Source organism: Lipophrys pholis (assembly GCF_963383615.2).
Source record: "Lipophrys pholis genome assembly, chromosome: 11".
Classification (NCBI taxonomy): Eukaryota; Metazoa; Chordata; class Actinopteri; order Blenniiformes; family Blenniidae; genus Lipophrys; species Lipophrys pholis.
The window spans coordinates 20,841,475-20,856,854 of NC_137631.1; the positions used below are offsets into that span (position 1 = coordinate 20,841,475).

The 15,380-nt window shown below is 40.1% G+C and overlaps 3 protein-coding genes across 3 annotated transcripts; 1 reads left to right on the forward strand and 2 right to left on the reverse strand.

Annotated features, from left to right (window-relative positions):
* Nucleotides 1–39: 39 nt before the first annotated feature.
* On the reverse strand, nt 40–9,189 carry cracr2b (calcium release activated channel regulator 2B). The gene is made up of 18 exons (XM_080475607.1): nt 9,157–9,189; nt 6,890–7,128; nt 6,689–6,800; nt 5,882–6,026; nt 5,481–5,627; nt 5,300–5,390; nt 5,112–5,207; nt 4,700–4,887; nt 3,589–3,660; nt 3,359–3,413; nt 2,226–2,305; nt 1,997–2,123; nt 1,684–1,810; nt 1,501–1,582; nt 1,254–1,368; nt 948–1,052; nt 758–834; nt 40–280 (listed from the first exon to the last, which is right to left on the reverse strand). Exons 2-18 carry the CDS (start codon nt 7,124–7,126, stop codon nt 196–198), a joined length of 1,941 nt encoding a protein of 646 aa, XP_080331733.1. The 5' UTR covers nt 7,127–7,128; nt 9,157–9,189; the 3' UTR covers nt 40–195.
* Nucleotides 9,190–9,516: 327 nt separating this feature from the next.
* On the forward strand, nt 9,517–12,388 carry tmem138 (transmembrane protein 138). Its single transcript, XM_080474928.1, has 5 exons — nt 9,517–9,645; nt 10,293–10,567; nt 11,223–11,394; nt 11,509–11,584; nt 11,671–12,388. Exons 2-5 carry the CDS (start codon nt 10,440–10,442, stop codon nt 11,781–11,783), a joined length of 489 nt encoding a protein of 162 aa, XP_080331054.1. The 5' UTR covers nt 9,517–9,645; nt 10,293–10,439; the 3' UTR covers nt 11,784–12,388.
* A 323-nt stretch (nt 12,389–12,711) lies between these two features.
* On the reverse strand, nt 12,712–15,032 carry tmem258 (transmembrane protein 258). Its single transcript, XM_080474929.1, has 4 exons — nt 14,928–15,032; nt 14,554–14,663; nt 12,962–13,090; nt 12,712–12,865 (listed from the first exon to the last, which is right to left on the reverse strand). Exons 1-3 carry the CDS (start codon nt 14,928–14,930, stop codon nt 12,964–12,966), a joined length of 240 nt encoding a protein of 79 aa, XP_080331055.1. The 5' UTR covers nt 14,931–15,032; the 3' UTR covers nt 12,712–12,865; nt 12,962–12,963.
* Nucleotides 15,033–15,380: the final 348 nt, after the last annotated feature.

Genomic DNA, 15,380 nt, shown 5'->3' on the forward strand with positions numbered 1-15,380 from the left:
TTCAATGTGTTTGTAAAAAACAAAAGAGCCAGATGAGCGAAAGCAATCAAAAATATATTTTACTGGCGATACACAGTGATACATAACAAATACTCTTCAGTAGACGTGTTTTTATCGAAACCTGACAAAATCATTGTATTCTTAGTTCAGGCGAAGGACTTCAGGGCGGTTTTCCAAAAGCGTTTCCTCAACTGGTTACGTACAGCAGGCTCTCTCAGGCATGTCCTCAGTCAATGAAAGTGCATCTTTACATGTTTGGTCATCCTGAGTGACCAATAGTCTAAATAAAAAGGAAATTGAACAACAATTTCAGAAATCACAACTTTTGAGAATAAATCTTTGCATTTTACATCTGGATTCCTGTTCTGAAGGAAAATACATTAAACTACAAGTTTACAAACACCAGACATTCATAAATATTCATTTACTGGCTGCTATTTGATGACAAAATCTTCTTAATTCAACAACAGAAAAGGTTCCAGCAACCATTTAGATGATTAATTGTTGAATCAGTCAATTAATTAAGCAGGAATTATTTTAGTTACAGCTGGAACATTTGCTTTCTCTCTTTTTTTTGTTGCCTATGCTTGATAGTGTGGAGCTATAGATAATGGCTATATTGTAATCGATGCTTCGCCATTTCTCAAGCTACAATTTACAGGATTCTCACAAATGTACACGTCATTTTATTGAGACTTTGCTATGAGTCACCAATTTCTAAAGAAAACTGAAATAACATATAGATGTGATGCCGTACCCAGCGAGGTGATTCATCAGCTCCTCCATGTTCTTTCCAGTCTTGGCGCTGCACTCATAAAACAAAGCCTGGTGTTGCTGTATAAACCAACAATATGTTTTAATGACCTTTTCTACATTTCCCTCCCACATTTTTGGTTTTTCAGGTCAGTTACTCCAGAAAGTTGTTTGAATATTCAAACGTAGCTCACCTCCGCCAGCCTCCGCCCCTCTGTGGCTGTCACTTTTCTGTGAATATCGGCCAAGTCTAGCTTGTTTCCCAGCAGCATCAGTACAGCATCTTCACACATCTTCTCCTGAGATCAGACAGACAAACAGATTGCGTTACATGTGATGTTTCTTCCCCACTGGTTTATCTCTTAACACATTTTTGAAAAATCAAGACGTTATGTCACGGATATCCTTTGTGATTTCCACTGTGCTGTTCTGTCAATAACCTCCTTGTGTATTCAAATGTGGACCAACTGGTTTGCGTGTATCATTTTACACTGGTTTACCTTAACAGATTCAATCCACCCTCGTACTGCAGCGAAGGAGGCCAGGTTATTTATGTCATACATGGCAAGAATACCATCCGCTTTCCGGTAATATTGTTCTGTGATACTCCGAAACCTTAAAAAAAAAGAAGAAGAATCAGTAAAAGGAACAGATTCAAATAGAAGCAGCCACAAAGAGCAAACTGGAGTGCAGCTGGATCATTTTTAATAGTCTACCGATGAAATTAGAGGCGTCACTAAGTCTGACCTCTCCTGTCCTGCAGTGTCCCACAGCTGAAGAGTGATGGTAGTGGAGCCGAGCGTTAAAGTCTTCATCTGGAAATCTAAACCTACAAACGACAATGTCATACTGCACATCATCATTTTTACTTGTACATATCATACTGGAGCACTTTGATCATTCTCAAAAGTGAAAAAGTAAATCTCTTACCAACACTGGCTCTAATTTGACTGTTGAACTGTCCTTTGCAGTAGTGGCGGATGAAGGAGCTTTTACCAACGTCCGAGTTACCCAGAAATACCACCTTGAACACTCGCTGACGACTGATAATTCTGCTCTACAATTCAAGTAAAGGGACCAAACATAACACGTTTTAATCGGTCTAATAGTTCAATGCTATTACCTTAAGGCTTTATGAGTGAGCATGTTGTTCCACTGCTGCTTCCTTTTGCTGCTTCATCTCTTGGTTATTAAACTGTTTTAGTAAAATGGTGCATATTTGTGGATATCACATTTTCCCTACCTGAGTTTGGGGCTGTTCAACATTTTCACAACTGACTCTACATGACCATTGGTGTTTCATTGATGAATATGTCAGGTTGTTCTCTTTCTCTTTGTCCTGCGTCAGCTCACCAGAGGAGCTCAGCTGTCTTCAGAATCAACGGACAGACAAAATTAGTGTCTTCCCTTGTCCTCACTGCCAAGTTACTACAAAGAAAAAGGACGAAATTCATGCAGGAGCTCATACAAACCTTTTCAACGGCTTGTCTGGCAGCAGGTAGTTACCTATGATTGACCCTCTCTTCTGCAAAGGCTTTGTGACATTTGGATTCTACAAGATTATTGTGGAAAGTGAGGCAGAAGAAATTAGTTGCATCATGGTTATGTGATCATGAATATAAATTTAAGCGTAAATTCATGTACATGCTATAGTATATCGGTGCAGAAATACCCATCACCAGCACAGGGCAGCAGTTTCTAAAAAAATAAGACTATCATTGTGAAAAAAAACAAAGTTTTTTGTCAATTATTTACAATCATATAAACTAAAACATTTCAAGTATATTATTTTTATAACTTGTATAAACCTAAATTGTGATGATTACAGTCTCTGAAGAAAAAGAACAACTTCTTAATCAAATATTGTGACTAAAATATTAAACATAAAAGGCTTGAAATACTTCTGTTCACATGTAATAAACAACTATTTCTAAAAGAGATGCATCAGTATTTGCTGCATGAATATAAAAAGCAGGAATCCAGTCCAAATGTGACATTTATTCTGCTGCATGATCATTTCCAATAAACATACATTTATTTATGAATTACATTAAAAAGAAAGAGACAAGAAATAACGGAAAGGTAAAGCTTTGTCCGATTCAATGATAACAGAAAAATCAAGGCAGAAAAAGAAAAGACGTCTTCAGCAGAGAAGCTCAACAGTGTTTTCTTAAAGATTAAGTGAGATAAATGTGAACCTGCTGAGAGATGACATAACCAGTCATGTGAGCAAGGTTTTCGTTTGGTAATACTGACCTACCAAAGTTTGACTTGTATAAATAGTGACACGTACAATACAACTAATGAACATTTATTAAACCCTTTTCTTCTTCAAGCTGACACAAGAAAGAAAAAAAATGTCCTCTCAACAAAATGCTGAGGTTCACCAACTCCAGAAATACTGAGTCAGTGGCATTAATGAATAACCAAATAATAAACAGCTGCCTGGGGAAATATTCATTGTCCAGTGGATGGAGTGAAGCACGAAGCCACTCCGAGACTTAGCTCAGGGTGGAAAAGCCTTCTGTGTCCACGGGCTGCAAAGCTCTTCATTGAGGTAATACGGTAACGGCAGAGAAGGGAGGACAGTGTGTCTGTGACTAACCATCTTTAGAGACTGCTGGACATCTTTCTCATCTCGAAGCTTTCTGTTCATGTCCCTGACAATCAGAAGAGAAGTTGGATCAGAACCGTTCTCACATTGTGGTGATCTGTGTGTAATATGGTTGCTTTGAAAATGAAAAGGGCAGTTAAAGGAAATCCTCTGCAGGTTTTATTGTAGAAAAGAGCTGAACTGAAGCAGCCAACAACACGTCTACCTTTGACTTTACTTACTTTAATATCTCCAGTTGTCTCAACAGACTCTCCTTCTCTTTCTTCATGTTTCTGGATACTCTCATCACATTTCTGCAGTGAAGGAAGTAAAACGTCAGAGTCAAGTCTGGATATTTGCGACATCTTTTCATGAACAGACGCCTCGAAAAGTTAAAACAAAAATGGATCTATCCAGCAAAAGAACAATGAATGTGCATATAAAGTGTGGCGATGTGAATCCTCTAATCAGCATAAACCAAAAGCCCTTTGACAGGAATGAAAGCAAAAAAGGGGACGGACTTGAATTTGCTGCAGCTTTTTCAAAGTTCTTCTTCATTGATATCTGCTCGATCAGCTGTCAGGGACTAAGAAAGCCTTTTTGGGCTTAGAAGAGAAAACAAATCTGTTTATGGTTCAACTGTACATATAAGAAATTAAATGATATCTGGCATGATTTCATAACTCTTTACAGTCCAATAAACAACGTCATTCCAACTCCCATGTACTTATTGTTCCGTTCATGTGGCTCCACTGAGGCAGAGGAGTTACATCTCTGCTTCACTTTAATACAAACTCTCTAGAAAGAAAATAACCGTCATTAAAATATTTTGTATTATTTCAGCCTTGATTCTCAGTGTGGCGTGCGTGACACCAGTGGTGTGCAAGTTTCCTCTAGTGGTACGTGAAGGGAAGTCATACACATTTCTTAAAAACAGATTTGTGATTTTCTGACGCGAGGTTGACATTTCATATTTCCATGACTGAAAAACACTTTGGAAGAACTAAGACCTAGAGAATTGGAATATTTTTAATGAAGATACTTATGGCTGCAAGCTTATGCGTATGTGTGAATGATGAGGAAACCGTTTATTCTTAAATATTAGATATTCTTAGATAAAAAGGGGAATTTGTTATGATGGCTTTAAACACTTTATACAGCGTGACCTCCAAAAAGTAAAAAAAAAAAATCCTTGTGGGGTGTAAACACGTCTCCTTTAAGCCTCCTCTACTGTGGGTCCATGTTGGTTACAACAACACAATGTCAAGAGCGAGAATCGCTGCTGTGAAGACATTATTTTCATGCTTTCAGATGATAATCTTCCTGTATTGTGATGTTGCCATTGGGCATCACCTCTGTCTGGACACTTGTTCCTGGTCAGCGCTGGCCTGCAGTATTTTCAGCTGATTGAGAGACGCCCGCAGCTGCTCCCTGCAGCTCTCCACATGCTCCTGCAACTGCCGGTTGTTGTACTGCAGCTGCTGGTTCTGATCCTTCAGGTTTGTTTGTTCCCAGCTCAGTTGCTTCATTCTGGCCTCAAGCTGAGAACAACGATGGCTCGCGTTAACATTAAGCTTCCACTTGCTTCATTTGAACAATTCGACATTCATCTCGTAATGTTTGCTGTACATAAAATAAAACATTCTCGTGTTCATATACAATAATTACAGGTTTCTGTGTTTGTGTGCTTTTCCTTATTGAAGTATTTAACTGTATGGAAACATGATTATAAAAGGAATTAAATGAAGTAAAGGTGGATTCTCACTTCTTTCTGTTTGCTCAGCGTATTCTCCAACTCTTGTTCCCGCGTCTTCAGCTCCTCCTCAAGTTGTTGCCCTCTCAACCTCTGTTTAATACTGTCCTTGAATTCACAATGAGGCCCATTAAATGGGAATACAGTTAACACGTGTCTGGAAAGGCGAAAACCCTGAGATACGTAGCACATCTCTGTACCTGGGCCAAATGTTTCTCTCTCTCCTCTCTAATTTGGTTTTCCATTTCTTCATATATGGACCGAACAACCTCGTCATGTTCACCCTCACGTCTGTAGCAAAAACCAATCAAAGAGGAAGAAATTCAGGAAACGCGACATGATCCACACAGGGTGCTTTTCATGTGGCGGGAGAAAACGGACCTGCTTAATGCTTGTTCCAGGCTGGCTCTCTCTCTGATGGTATCCTGCAAATGGGACTTTGCATGGACCAAGATTCCCTCGAGGACACTCAGCAGCTCTGGACTGTCCTTATGAAGCTCACACCACAGAGAGCAGAGCTCCTGCTGACTGACACCCAGCACAAAACACTGACGTTAACAATACAAGTGAACATTAAACATTGTTGCTTTGAGAATATTATGAACTTTAGCATATTAGAAGGATGCCAACTTTAAAAGTCAACTCTACACCAATGATATGTTAACAAGATAATTTGGGAAACTCTCAGGAGTTCAACTATAAATGCAAATAAACCAGCTTTTGAATACATTGGGAAGATGGCTGCTTAAACCATGATATCAAATTTGTGACAGTGCTCTTACTCTTTGAAAAGTTGGTCAGCACCAAGCTCCATCAGTGTGTTGACAAATGTGACAGCGGTGGGGTCCTGGGGCGCATCCACTTCATCGACATCCTCGTCCACGTTTCCCTGACTCAGCTCAGTCAGGTCCTGGCCCAACAATTCACCTGCAACACGGAGACACAAACACATCCACACTGTGTTCAGACCAAATCCTCTTTTCATTGTATTGTGTTGCATCCCTATGCTAAGGTGGCTAAAATTTAAATTCTCATATCATAAAACTCATATCTACATTCATAGCGGAGAAACTAAAAAGCTTCAAACATTAAAAACAGCGGAATGGTGGAAATACACTGTTGGTGACATATTTGATGCTTTTTGTTCACCCTAATTAACTCGCGCAAGTATAAGTAACTCTACACCAGGGCTGTCAATCATAAGACCTGTAGGCCAAAATGGACCCGTCAAACCATAAAGCAAATTGTAAACATTTCAAAGGAAACACTGATTTTTTAACCCATTTTTAAAGAGCGGCGAACAAAATGTAACACCGAGACCAGAGCTGGGATATCGCTGATGCGGTCATAAAAGGTTGTTGCCAACAGCAGCAGCAGCAGCAGCAGCAGCAGCAGCAGCAGCAGAGGGTATCATTAAAACTGCCTTTATGTTGAGTTTGTAGTAATTTCCCATAGTAACTATTTGGTTTGTATAATCTACGCCACAACAAAGAAAAAAATTTTAATTTTAATTTTCAAGTTTAGTACTGCACTATTATACTGGTTGGGCCCACTCCAGGATGTGTTTGACACCCCTGCTCTACACTCACCTAGGCCTGCGCTGAACTCGACAGGAGTGAGGAATCCGTTACTGTCTCGATCCAGTCTGTCAAACACCGTCTCCAGCTGTTCAGGCGACAGTGGCAACTCCTCCTGCAGACTCTGACCAGAAGGAAGCACAAAGATCAGCACTCTACATTCAGTCTAAAACGTAGCTGTCACTTTCCTAAATGATGTTGACGGCCACTTACCTGCATGTCGTGCTTGGTGAGGAACCCTTTCCCCTCTTTGTCACAGAGGATGAACAGCTCTTTAGCCTTTCCCATTGTCTGTGCCAGTGGACTCACTGAAGTGGGCTCCCTGGAGAGGGGTGATGCCAGCGGGCTCAGCCTGGGACTCCCAGAAGACAGACTTCGAGATTTCACAGGGACTGCCTCACCACTGCCTTGACCCACCAGTATCTCCCCATCATTCAGCCACATGGACATCACTGAACAAAGACAGATCGTGGAGGGAGGGCAAGACGTTACGGGTCAGTACCGAGAGAGAGCCACATGAATGTGATTTTTATTTCATTTCTTTTTAGATGAAGGCTGCCACTAATGACTCTCTGTAATATTTTAACTAAGTGGAAACACTTTATGAGTTAGCTTTATGTGTTATTTCTTTGTTCCCAGAGTAGTTAAATTCACTTTGTAAAGAGGATGCACACAACTTCTTCATTTCCCACAGCCAACATTAACGTGAGGTTGGACATGTCCACTTGGTTACATTGTTTCTTTAACATCTGACTCCTCTGTGTGACTCCTGAGGCGCTCCGGTGATGCAAAACAAGAAGAAATCCTGTCAGGGTTGGCAGTTATCACATAGTGCAACATGTATTTGTTTCGGGAGAAAAAAGTATCCTTGACGTGATACAGTAAGTCTAATCCCACACTTTCAGTCCAATTATTCGATTTGTTTCAACATTACACACTCATTGTTTTCACACAGAGAGCTGCATTGAAGCTCCGCCCCTGGCACTAAGACAAACAAAAAACTTGTGCCATATTTATTCATTCCTAGATGAATAACTGGATTAACTTTTAATGACACTGTAGGTGCACAGTGTTAGTATCATGAGAAGTAGGCTGTGCAGGTCCTCCCTTGTCAAACAGCAAGTGCTAAACAAACAAACTAATTTCAGTGTAAACATTGTCTGCAGCTGATGGTAATAGTGTCCCATCATATATTGTTGAGGAATGCAGCACGACGGGTTGATGAGGTAATTACTTCACATGCATATGAAGAAATTGTTCCTTGACCCTTTGTGACCGACTGAGCATGACCGATGACAGCACAACCAGCTGTTGTCAGTGTTTACTTAGTCGAGGGAAACTCAACTCATGACTGTGCACCAGGATGTGTAGGGTAAAAAAGCAGGATGGTATCATGTGAGAGGAGTCGCTCTGCGCCTCAAAAGGGAGGGCACACAGCTAAGGGAGATGAGATGCAAATTGAGCATTTGAAGTTATTTGCATCTTTAAAACAACCACATTTTCAAAACCATTTACAAGAGCTGTGGGAAAGATACGCTTCCATATCTCACTGAACATTGATAAAAAACTGATTTATGACAGACACAAGCATCACACACAATCAGTCTTCAAGTTAGATAACATTGGTTGTAGAAATTTAAATGAAAAATAACTACAAATGTTTCCGGACCCATTCAGGGGAACACTATTTACAGAATTACAATAGTTGAAGTGTAAACTGAGATTAAATCAGTCTCAGTGTTTATTAAAGCATTGCCTAACCTATCCTTCCAGTCTTGTTATCTATGAGGGCATAAAATTAAAAACAAGAAAAGATAATGATAGTAAAAGGTATGCTGGTGGTATGTAGGTAAGTTGATGAGCTTCGAAACGTCAGTGTAACATATTAAATACTTAAGATAAGGGACTTAAAAGAAATATTGTACACTAAGGACTCACATTCATTAAACAGCAACATCAAAGATGTGAAATAAACTTAAATTCACCTTGCACATTATTTGGCAACATTCCTCTCTATTGCAAATGCCATAAACTGTCAATTGTGTCTATTAGAGGAAAGTCTGAAATAACTGGAGGTTAAAGAAACTGCCAAACATCAGACTGTCTCACTATGTAGCTTAACTTAGAACATATGTCGTTTTAAAACACAGTCACAACTGTGGTGGTGAAACAAAATAAACACACAGCATGGCTGTGAAACAAGTTTTTGAATGTAGAAACACTCTGACTCGAAAGCAACTTGGAAACCAACAATAAATGAGAAACAAAGCCTAAGTATGACTGATTAAAGAGCAATGCGACAGTCAGAGGAAACCAAAACCAGCGTGGAGCAATGCGCATTAATTATTAAACCTAAAACAACCCACGCACAATAACAAGCTGCCTCTCCACTACAGCAAATACGTGCGCTTTTCTCTAAAATGCCTTGGAAAAACAAAAGTTAGTTCAGCAAAGTTGAAAATCGCCTTTGGACAACTCACCTGCGGTGCACTGACAGGACGCATGTGTCCAACGCCTCTGGCCATTCCACTGTTAAATTACACCAATACCCTCTTCGGCCGCTATGTGGCAGTCACTGGCGGCCGTGAGGAAATATATATATTACCGCGTTACTTGGTACAAACGCGCAATTAAACGATATTTTCTGTATTGAGAGCTTCTGAAATTGACATACAATTTATTCGTTATATATTTCTACAAATTTAAAGTCCTAAAAAATAAATCATGGTGTGTTTCAGCCTCTGGTGTTGTGGTGATCTATTTCCATGAATCCCGTAGGGACTTCATGTTTGTTATTACGGTAATAAGCAGCGTTGCCATGGAATTCACGGAAATGCATCAGTGGCGGCAGAAAGCGGAGGGCTGTGGATGCTTCAATGCTGTTTACCGGACATAAAAAGTAACACGAGCAATTCAGCCGATGGTCCTGGCTCAGGGCGACTCGTTGTGATTCCTTGTGCCGTTTCTCGGTAAGTACATGCTGGTGAAATTGTGTTTCTGAGCCACAGTAGAACAGTTTGACTGGTGCTGTGGTTCTTAGATAGCAAGCGTGCCTGGAGTTTCCACGAAGTTACAGCGTGAGCTGTGTCCGTGCCAGCCGAGTGATCTGCCGTGGAAACGAGCCAGGAGTGGCTCTATTATCCGTCTGCAAGATTATCTGCAGCCGAGACTAAATAACGATACCGTCATAGGTGGATTACATTGGAGGGGGGAAAGAAAAAAGAGAGAGAGAGAGAGAGAGGGATGGCCTCATATTGACAACAAAACAAGAGATGGCGCTTTAGTCAGGTCAAATCTGTAATCCCAGCTCTGACCTCTCCGTGGCTGTCCGTGTTACAGCACGTTGACACTTACATAGTGAGGTTTTACTGAGGTTACATCAACCCTTCCCCCGCTTGGACATGGAGGATGTCAACATGTAGCCTCTGGCCAGGTCAGAGCGTTCAATCTGTCGCACTCCTGCATCACAGCCAGACTTTCATCAGGACGTCAAGGATGTTGTTTGAATAAAGAATGAATCGGACTAAATAATATTTAAAGCTCTCGTCGATTTATGGAAAGGATTTCTGCTATTGTCTCTGCGAATGACCTGCGTGTGACTTCTGCTGGTTTCTAGACGTCTGCCCAGTATTTCTAAACGGGAGTATGTGATGGTGAAGAGTCATCGACCGGGCCTGGGTCACTGTCAAGCATCTGGATCTGTAAGAAAACCCAGCCAGAGGAGGAGAGGGAAGACCTGTGTTTTGAAGGAACAACGCTGAAGATGCTGCAGACTGGCAACTACTCATTGGTGCTGCTCATCCAGCTGACTCTGTTGGCCTATGACCTCTTCGTCAACTCTTTCAGTGAACTTCTGCGGGGAGCTGCTGTCATCCAGCTTGTGCTTTTCATGTGAGTCACTAAATTGCTGAAAACGTCCGTATATATTATGTGTTTTTCATCTCAAACGATTTAATTTGATATTTTCAAGAATAGTTCAAACTCGTGCACCAAGTATTTTCTTTGGACTTAGTAAGCTATCCACATTATTCATTGTACATATCAAATATTTATATTATAAGACAGACTAAAAATCTCACTATTTGAAAACCTGCAGGACTTTATACTGCTCAACTCCTATAAAGTTTTGCTATAAAGATATAAAGCTATTGCTATTAAGCTATAAAGGACAAGGTGCATCAGTTCATCTTTGTTCATATATCAGTATTCAGACAATAATATACAACTCTGTGTTCATATGCTTGTTATGTACAATATTTTTTAATACTGTGATTCATTTCATAGTGTTTGGCAGCAGTTTAATGACAAAACTGAATGGAAATAGGTTTACCCAAAACAAGTTATACCTTCGAAGGAAGGTATAACTGTTAATGTAGTGACAGCTTTCGGCTTTAATAGGTTTTTAAAATATACCATCGTCACAAGGAAATCCGATTTCACTAACTTCATTACCATGATATATTAGTGGTTTACTCTACCCACTCGACAGGAGTCAACGCTTGTATCGGAAATTCAGTGAACAAATCTTTGTAACCTGTGTTTGCAGCATCCAGGATATTGGCATCCTGTTCAATGTGATCATCATCCTCCTGATGATGTTCAACACCTACGTGTTCCAGGTCGGTCTGGTGTCTCTGCTGTTGGAGAGATTCAGGGCGCTGCTCATGGTCTCCGCTGTTTACCTGACTCTCAGCATCTGCTTCCACGTCTGGGTGTTGGTACGTTCCGCCTCCCAACACTTATACAGGACAACTTAAGTCAGCATTCCCCATGTCTAAAGTACTGTCCTCAAAACAAAGTAACACATGTGAGCGGAATGATTTTGTCTTTAGAACTTAAGATGGCTCGATTCGAACCGCTTTGTTTGGACGGACGGCCTTCAAGCACTCTTTGTTTTCCAGAGAACAGGTAACCACAGAAATCATTCAGACAGATTTGAAGTCACAATTGCGTGTTAGCTGTTAACACAAAGTTAACTCTGCTTCCTTTTACAGCGGCTGTGTTGTATTATTATTTATACAAACGGACAGCGGAGTACCTGGGAGACCCCAGGCTGTACGAGGACTGTCCATGGCTGCGTGAGGCCTTTGCCAGGGCACGTCAATGAAGAAGGACAAGTTTGGAGAGCCAAGAGAAACCCATGTTGTATTATGGCACAAGATATCAGCAGCTACAGCTTTTTAAAAATACATGTTTTACCCATAGACATTATGCTACTGAGCATAAATAACAAAACAAGTGGATTTTTAACTCTAATGGAACTCCAAACTGAGTTTGCTTGCTTACTCCTGGGAGACAAGCAGACGACCCGTTAAAAGGTTTACAATGATAGGTAAGCCAAGCATGACATGTCCAGTATTGTATTAATGAGGATTGAGTGTGGTAATCTATGTGGCCTTGTAGCTCAATCTGACTTGCAGACAGAATGCAACACACTGACAATATGATAAATGTTCAAGAAAATTGTTGTGAATTGCCTCCTGTGGCGGATTTTTTGATCTGTAACCACAAACCATATTTAAACTGTATAGCATGAAATAATCTGTTCTGGTCTACCAAGACCAGTTTGACTATTTTGCCTTATGTAACTTTAGTATGTGCTGTTTACATGGTAATTTCTTTTTATTGAGCCAATTTTCATGTGACCCTTGTTGTCTTTGAGTGGGGATTTTAAGTTGTGTTCCCGCTGTTTTTATTAAATAATCCTTTTCTAATTCCAGTGTAATCCTTCATCACTAGGGTAGTCAGTATTATCCTGGAGACAAGGTGAAACAGACTGCTCTATTTTTAACGCAAAGATTAATCAGGGATTGAGGTTTAAAGCTCTGCTCGTGAAACGTACCACAAATAGCCGTTAGTGTGGCAAAATAAACTTGCTCCTCACAAGCAGTCAACAGGTTACGTGGCGGCACACTTCCAGTTTGGTTTCTCAAAAGTCAACATTTTATATAGCTGTTAATCTTCAATACTGTGAAACCTGTACAGTGTTTTTAATAATGACGCTGTTGAACCAAAGAAAGAAAGACACCCAGGAGTTGTACAAAGCCCCTTTTACTCGTGGAACAAAACCCAGAGATCCCATGATCCCAAAATATTCTCAGTGCAGTCCAATTAAATCCAAACTCCAGTCAGTGTTGTGAGTGATGTCCTTTCCACTGGAATGTGTCATTTTCTTTTTGTGTCAGTCTCCTGAAATGGGAAAGAAAAGAGGAACAAAAGTTTAAAATGTTTTTGTGCAAACGGAGACTTTCATAGACTTGAATAATAACTGTTTTCTGGAAGTACCTTCATACATAAATGCCGACCCAGAGCAGTAAGAACAGCACGCCAAACCCCATGAAAAGTGAAGCCACGAGAGAGATCAGCAGCTCTTTGTAGATGTCTCTGGTGTATTTTGTCGACGTGACCTCATAACTGATGGGACAGTTGAGGAAAACTCAAACATTCAAGCATTCATTGAAATACCAAAAGTCCTAACATTGTTATGAATCTAATCCTGTGGATTTTTTTTTTTTTTACTTTACCTTTTGTGCTAGTATTCAGTAGCTTCCAAAGACAAGCAGATATGAGAAATAATGAAGTCCAAATACACTGTTACTATGGTTACAGTTGTTTGATTTGTATACTTGATACTTTTGTACCTTCTACTCTTTAATGTAAGTATTTGCAGCCCTCACTTGATCGTCCTCCTGTCATGTTATAAACAACACGGCAGATGTTCCTAACATCAAAACTGATTTCAGCTTAAACAAACAAATGGAGTGATTCATTTTACATCCAGTTTTTCAATGAATATACAAAAGATGTAAAAAAAAATAACCTGTTGGACAAAATGTTTGTCAGAAAACGAACCACACAGAAAAAGTTGAACCATCTTAGTCCTAAAAAGCTACAAACTGAGTGCTTCTCAGGACTTCTACTCAAGTGAAATGGTCACTTGAAACGTTCACAAATGTTTCTTCTATTTAATTGAACAATTGGTGAAGCATGAATTGATTATCTGATTGGACAAATTAGCCGACACTTTATTAGAAGACACACCAAAAAGTTGCACATCTCCTATCTCCTATCAAAGGGATAATACTGACTTTATTTTCAAGTATATTTCCTATATTAGCAGGTGATTTTGAAATAAATTGATGGACTGGAGACATAGAGAACATTTCTGCCTCTTGCTACGTGTCAGCGGGCATAGATCCCAGCGAAAGCAATGAAAGTCGGGATGGAGGGTATCTATAGCAGAGAAAAACATCCAAATATTTTTTAAATCGTTACACCTTTTCTTTGTTTTGTTAACTCTAGATAAAATAGAAACCTTAGCCAAGAAAACGTCAGATTTAAAAAATCAAGATGAGCTTCAAATGTGAAATAACGTTTATGATCCTTATTTTTTTGCAGTATTACCACACGTCACTCTTTTACAATAACTACAGTGCAATTTGTATTATTATAGCAAGAAACTATAATCAATTGAATTTATTTCAGATGCCTTTTAAGAACTTAAGGAAATGTGGACTAAACACAAATTAAAATGACAAATTGAGGCATGATAGCTGCAGGCATGTAGAAAAAAATCCATAAATCTGTTAAGATGTATATAATAATGCTTCATAATACTTAATGATCCCAAAAGTCCGTTTACAATGAAATCTTTAAAACAAAAATGTGCAGATTAGTGCGAGATTATACGCAATCTTGTTGTAGTGGTTCTCTAACTTTTTCAGTGGAGCCCCCCTTTGGAAGGAAATGCAGACAGGTCTTCGAGGGTTTGAATCCAGAAAATAGTACAACATAAGAGGGGCCATAAATGAGGGAGTAGATCCCTCAATCTGGCCTGTAAATCCCGGACGATGTGCGGCGGGACAGTGGAAGGATACACGAAGAACCAGGCGGTGAAGAACATGCCGATGGCCAGCAGGACCACGGTGAGGTGCGGGAACACAGCCGGGTTCACCGGGCTGGTGTATCTGGTCATGTCCTCCAGTTCCTGAAAACAACAATAATCCAACATCCTGACAAAATGCACGAACATTAACCGAGTTTCAGCGCTGTAGATGAGCTGGAGTCGCGGTTTCATTTAATTTAACCACAAAGTGTCATTCATGAGGCGCTAACGGGAATCTCCACCGCCAGTCCGCTTTCATACAGAAAACACATGGTTTCATGTGTGAATAACGTGCTCTAATAAAACATGCACCAACGCGTGTTCGAGATTTGTTCATATTAATCAGATCGTGCGTAGTAACTGTACCATTTTGGTGTGAAGAGGAGATCCGTCCGGAATGAAAAGGCCACGTACTGATTAACACTTCCGGCTTTTCGCATGACGCACACGTACGCTTGGCGAGCTTTTACTACCCTCAGTTATGCCTGAAAGGCACATCGTCCTTTCAGTTACGCAAGTTTTAGCTGGTATCTGGCGGTATGCCTCTAACCTTAACACCATAAACTATATTCTGGCGCATGTCATGCAAATGTGCCAAAATATTTGCCATTTTAAGAGGTTTTTTTTGGCGATGACGCGCCATTTGTTGCCTGGAAGATAAAATCCAGGACATAATTACTCAATTCCTTTCAAACGTGATTGACTGCCCTCTCGTGGATTAAAACGGCATGTTCACAAAAGACACAAAGTTCAATCAGATTTATTTACTACATGCATTCATAGTAGTACAGAAGATTACAGCTCTGGAACTTAATGAGG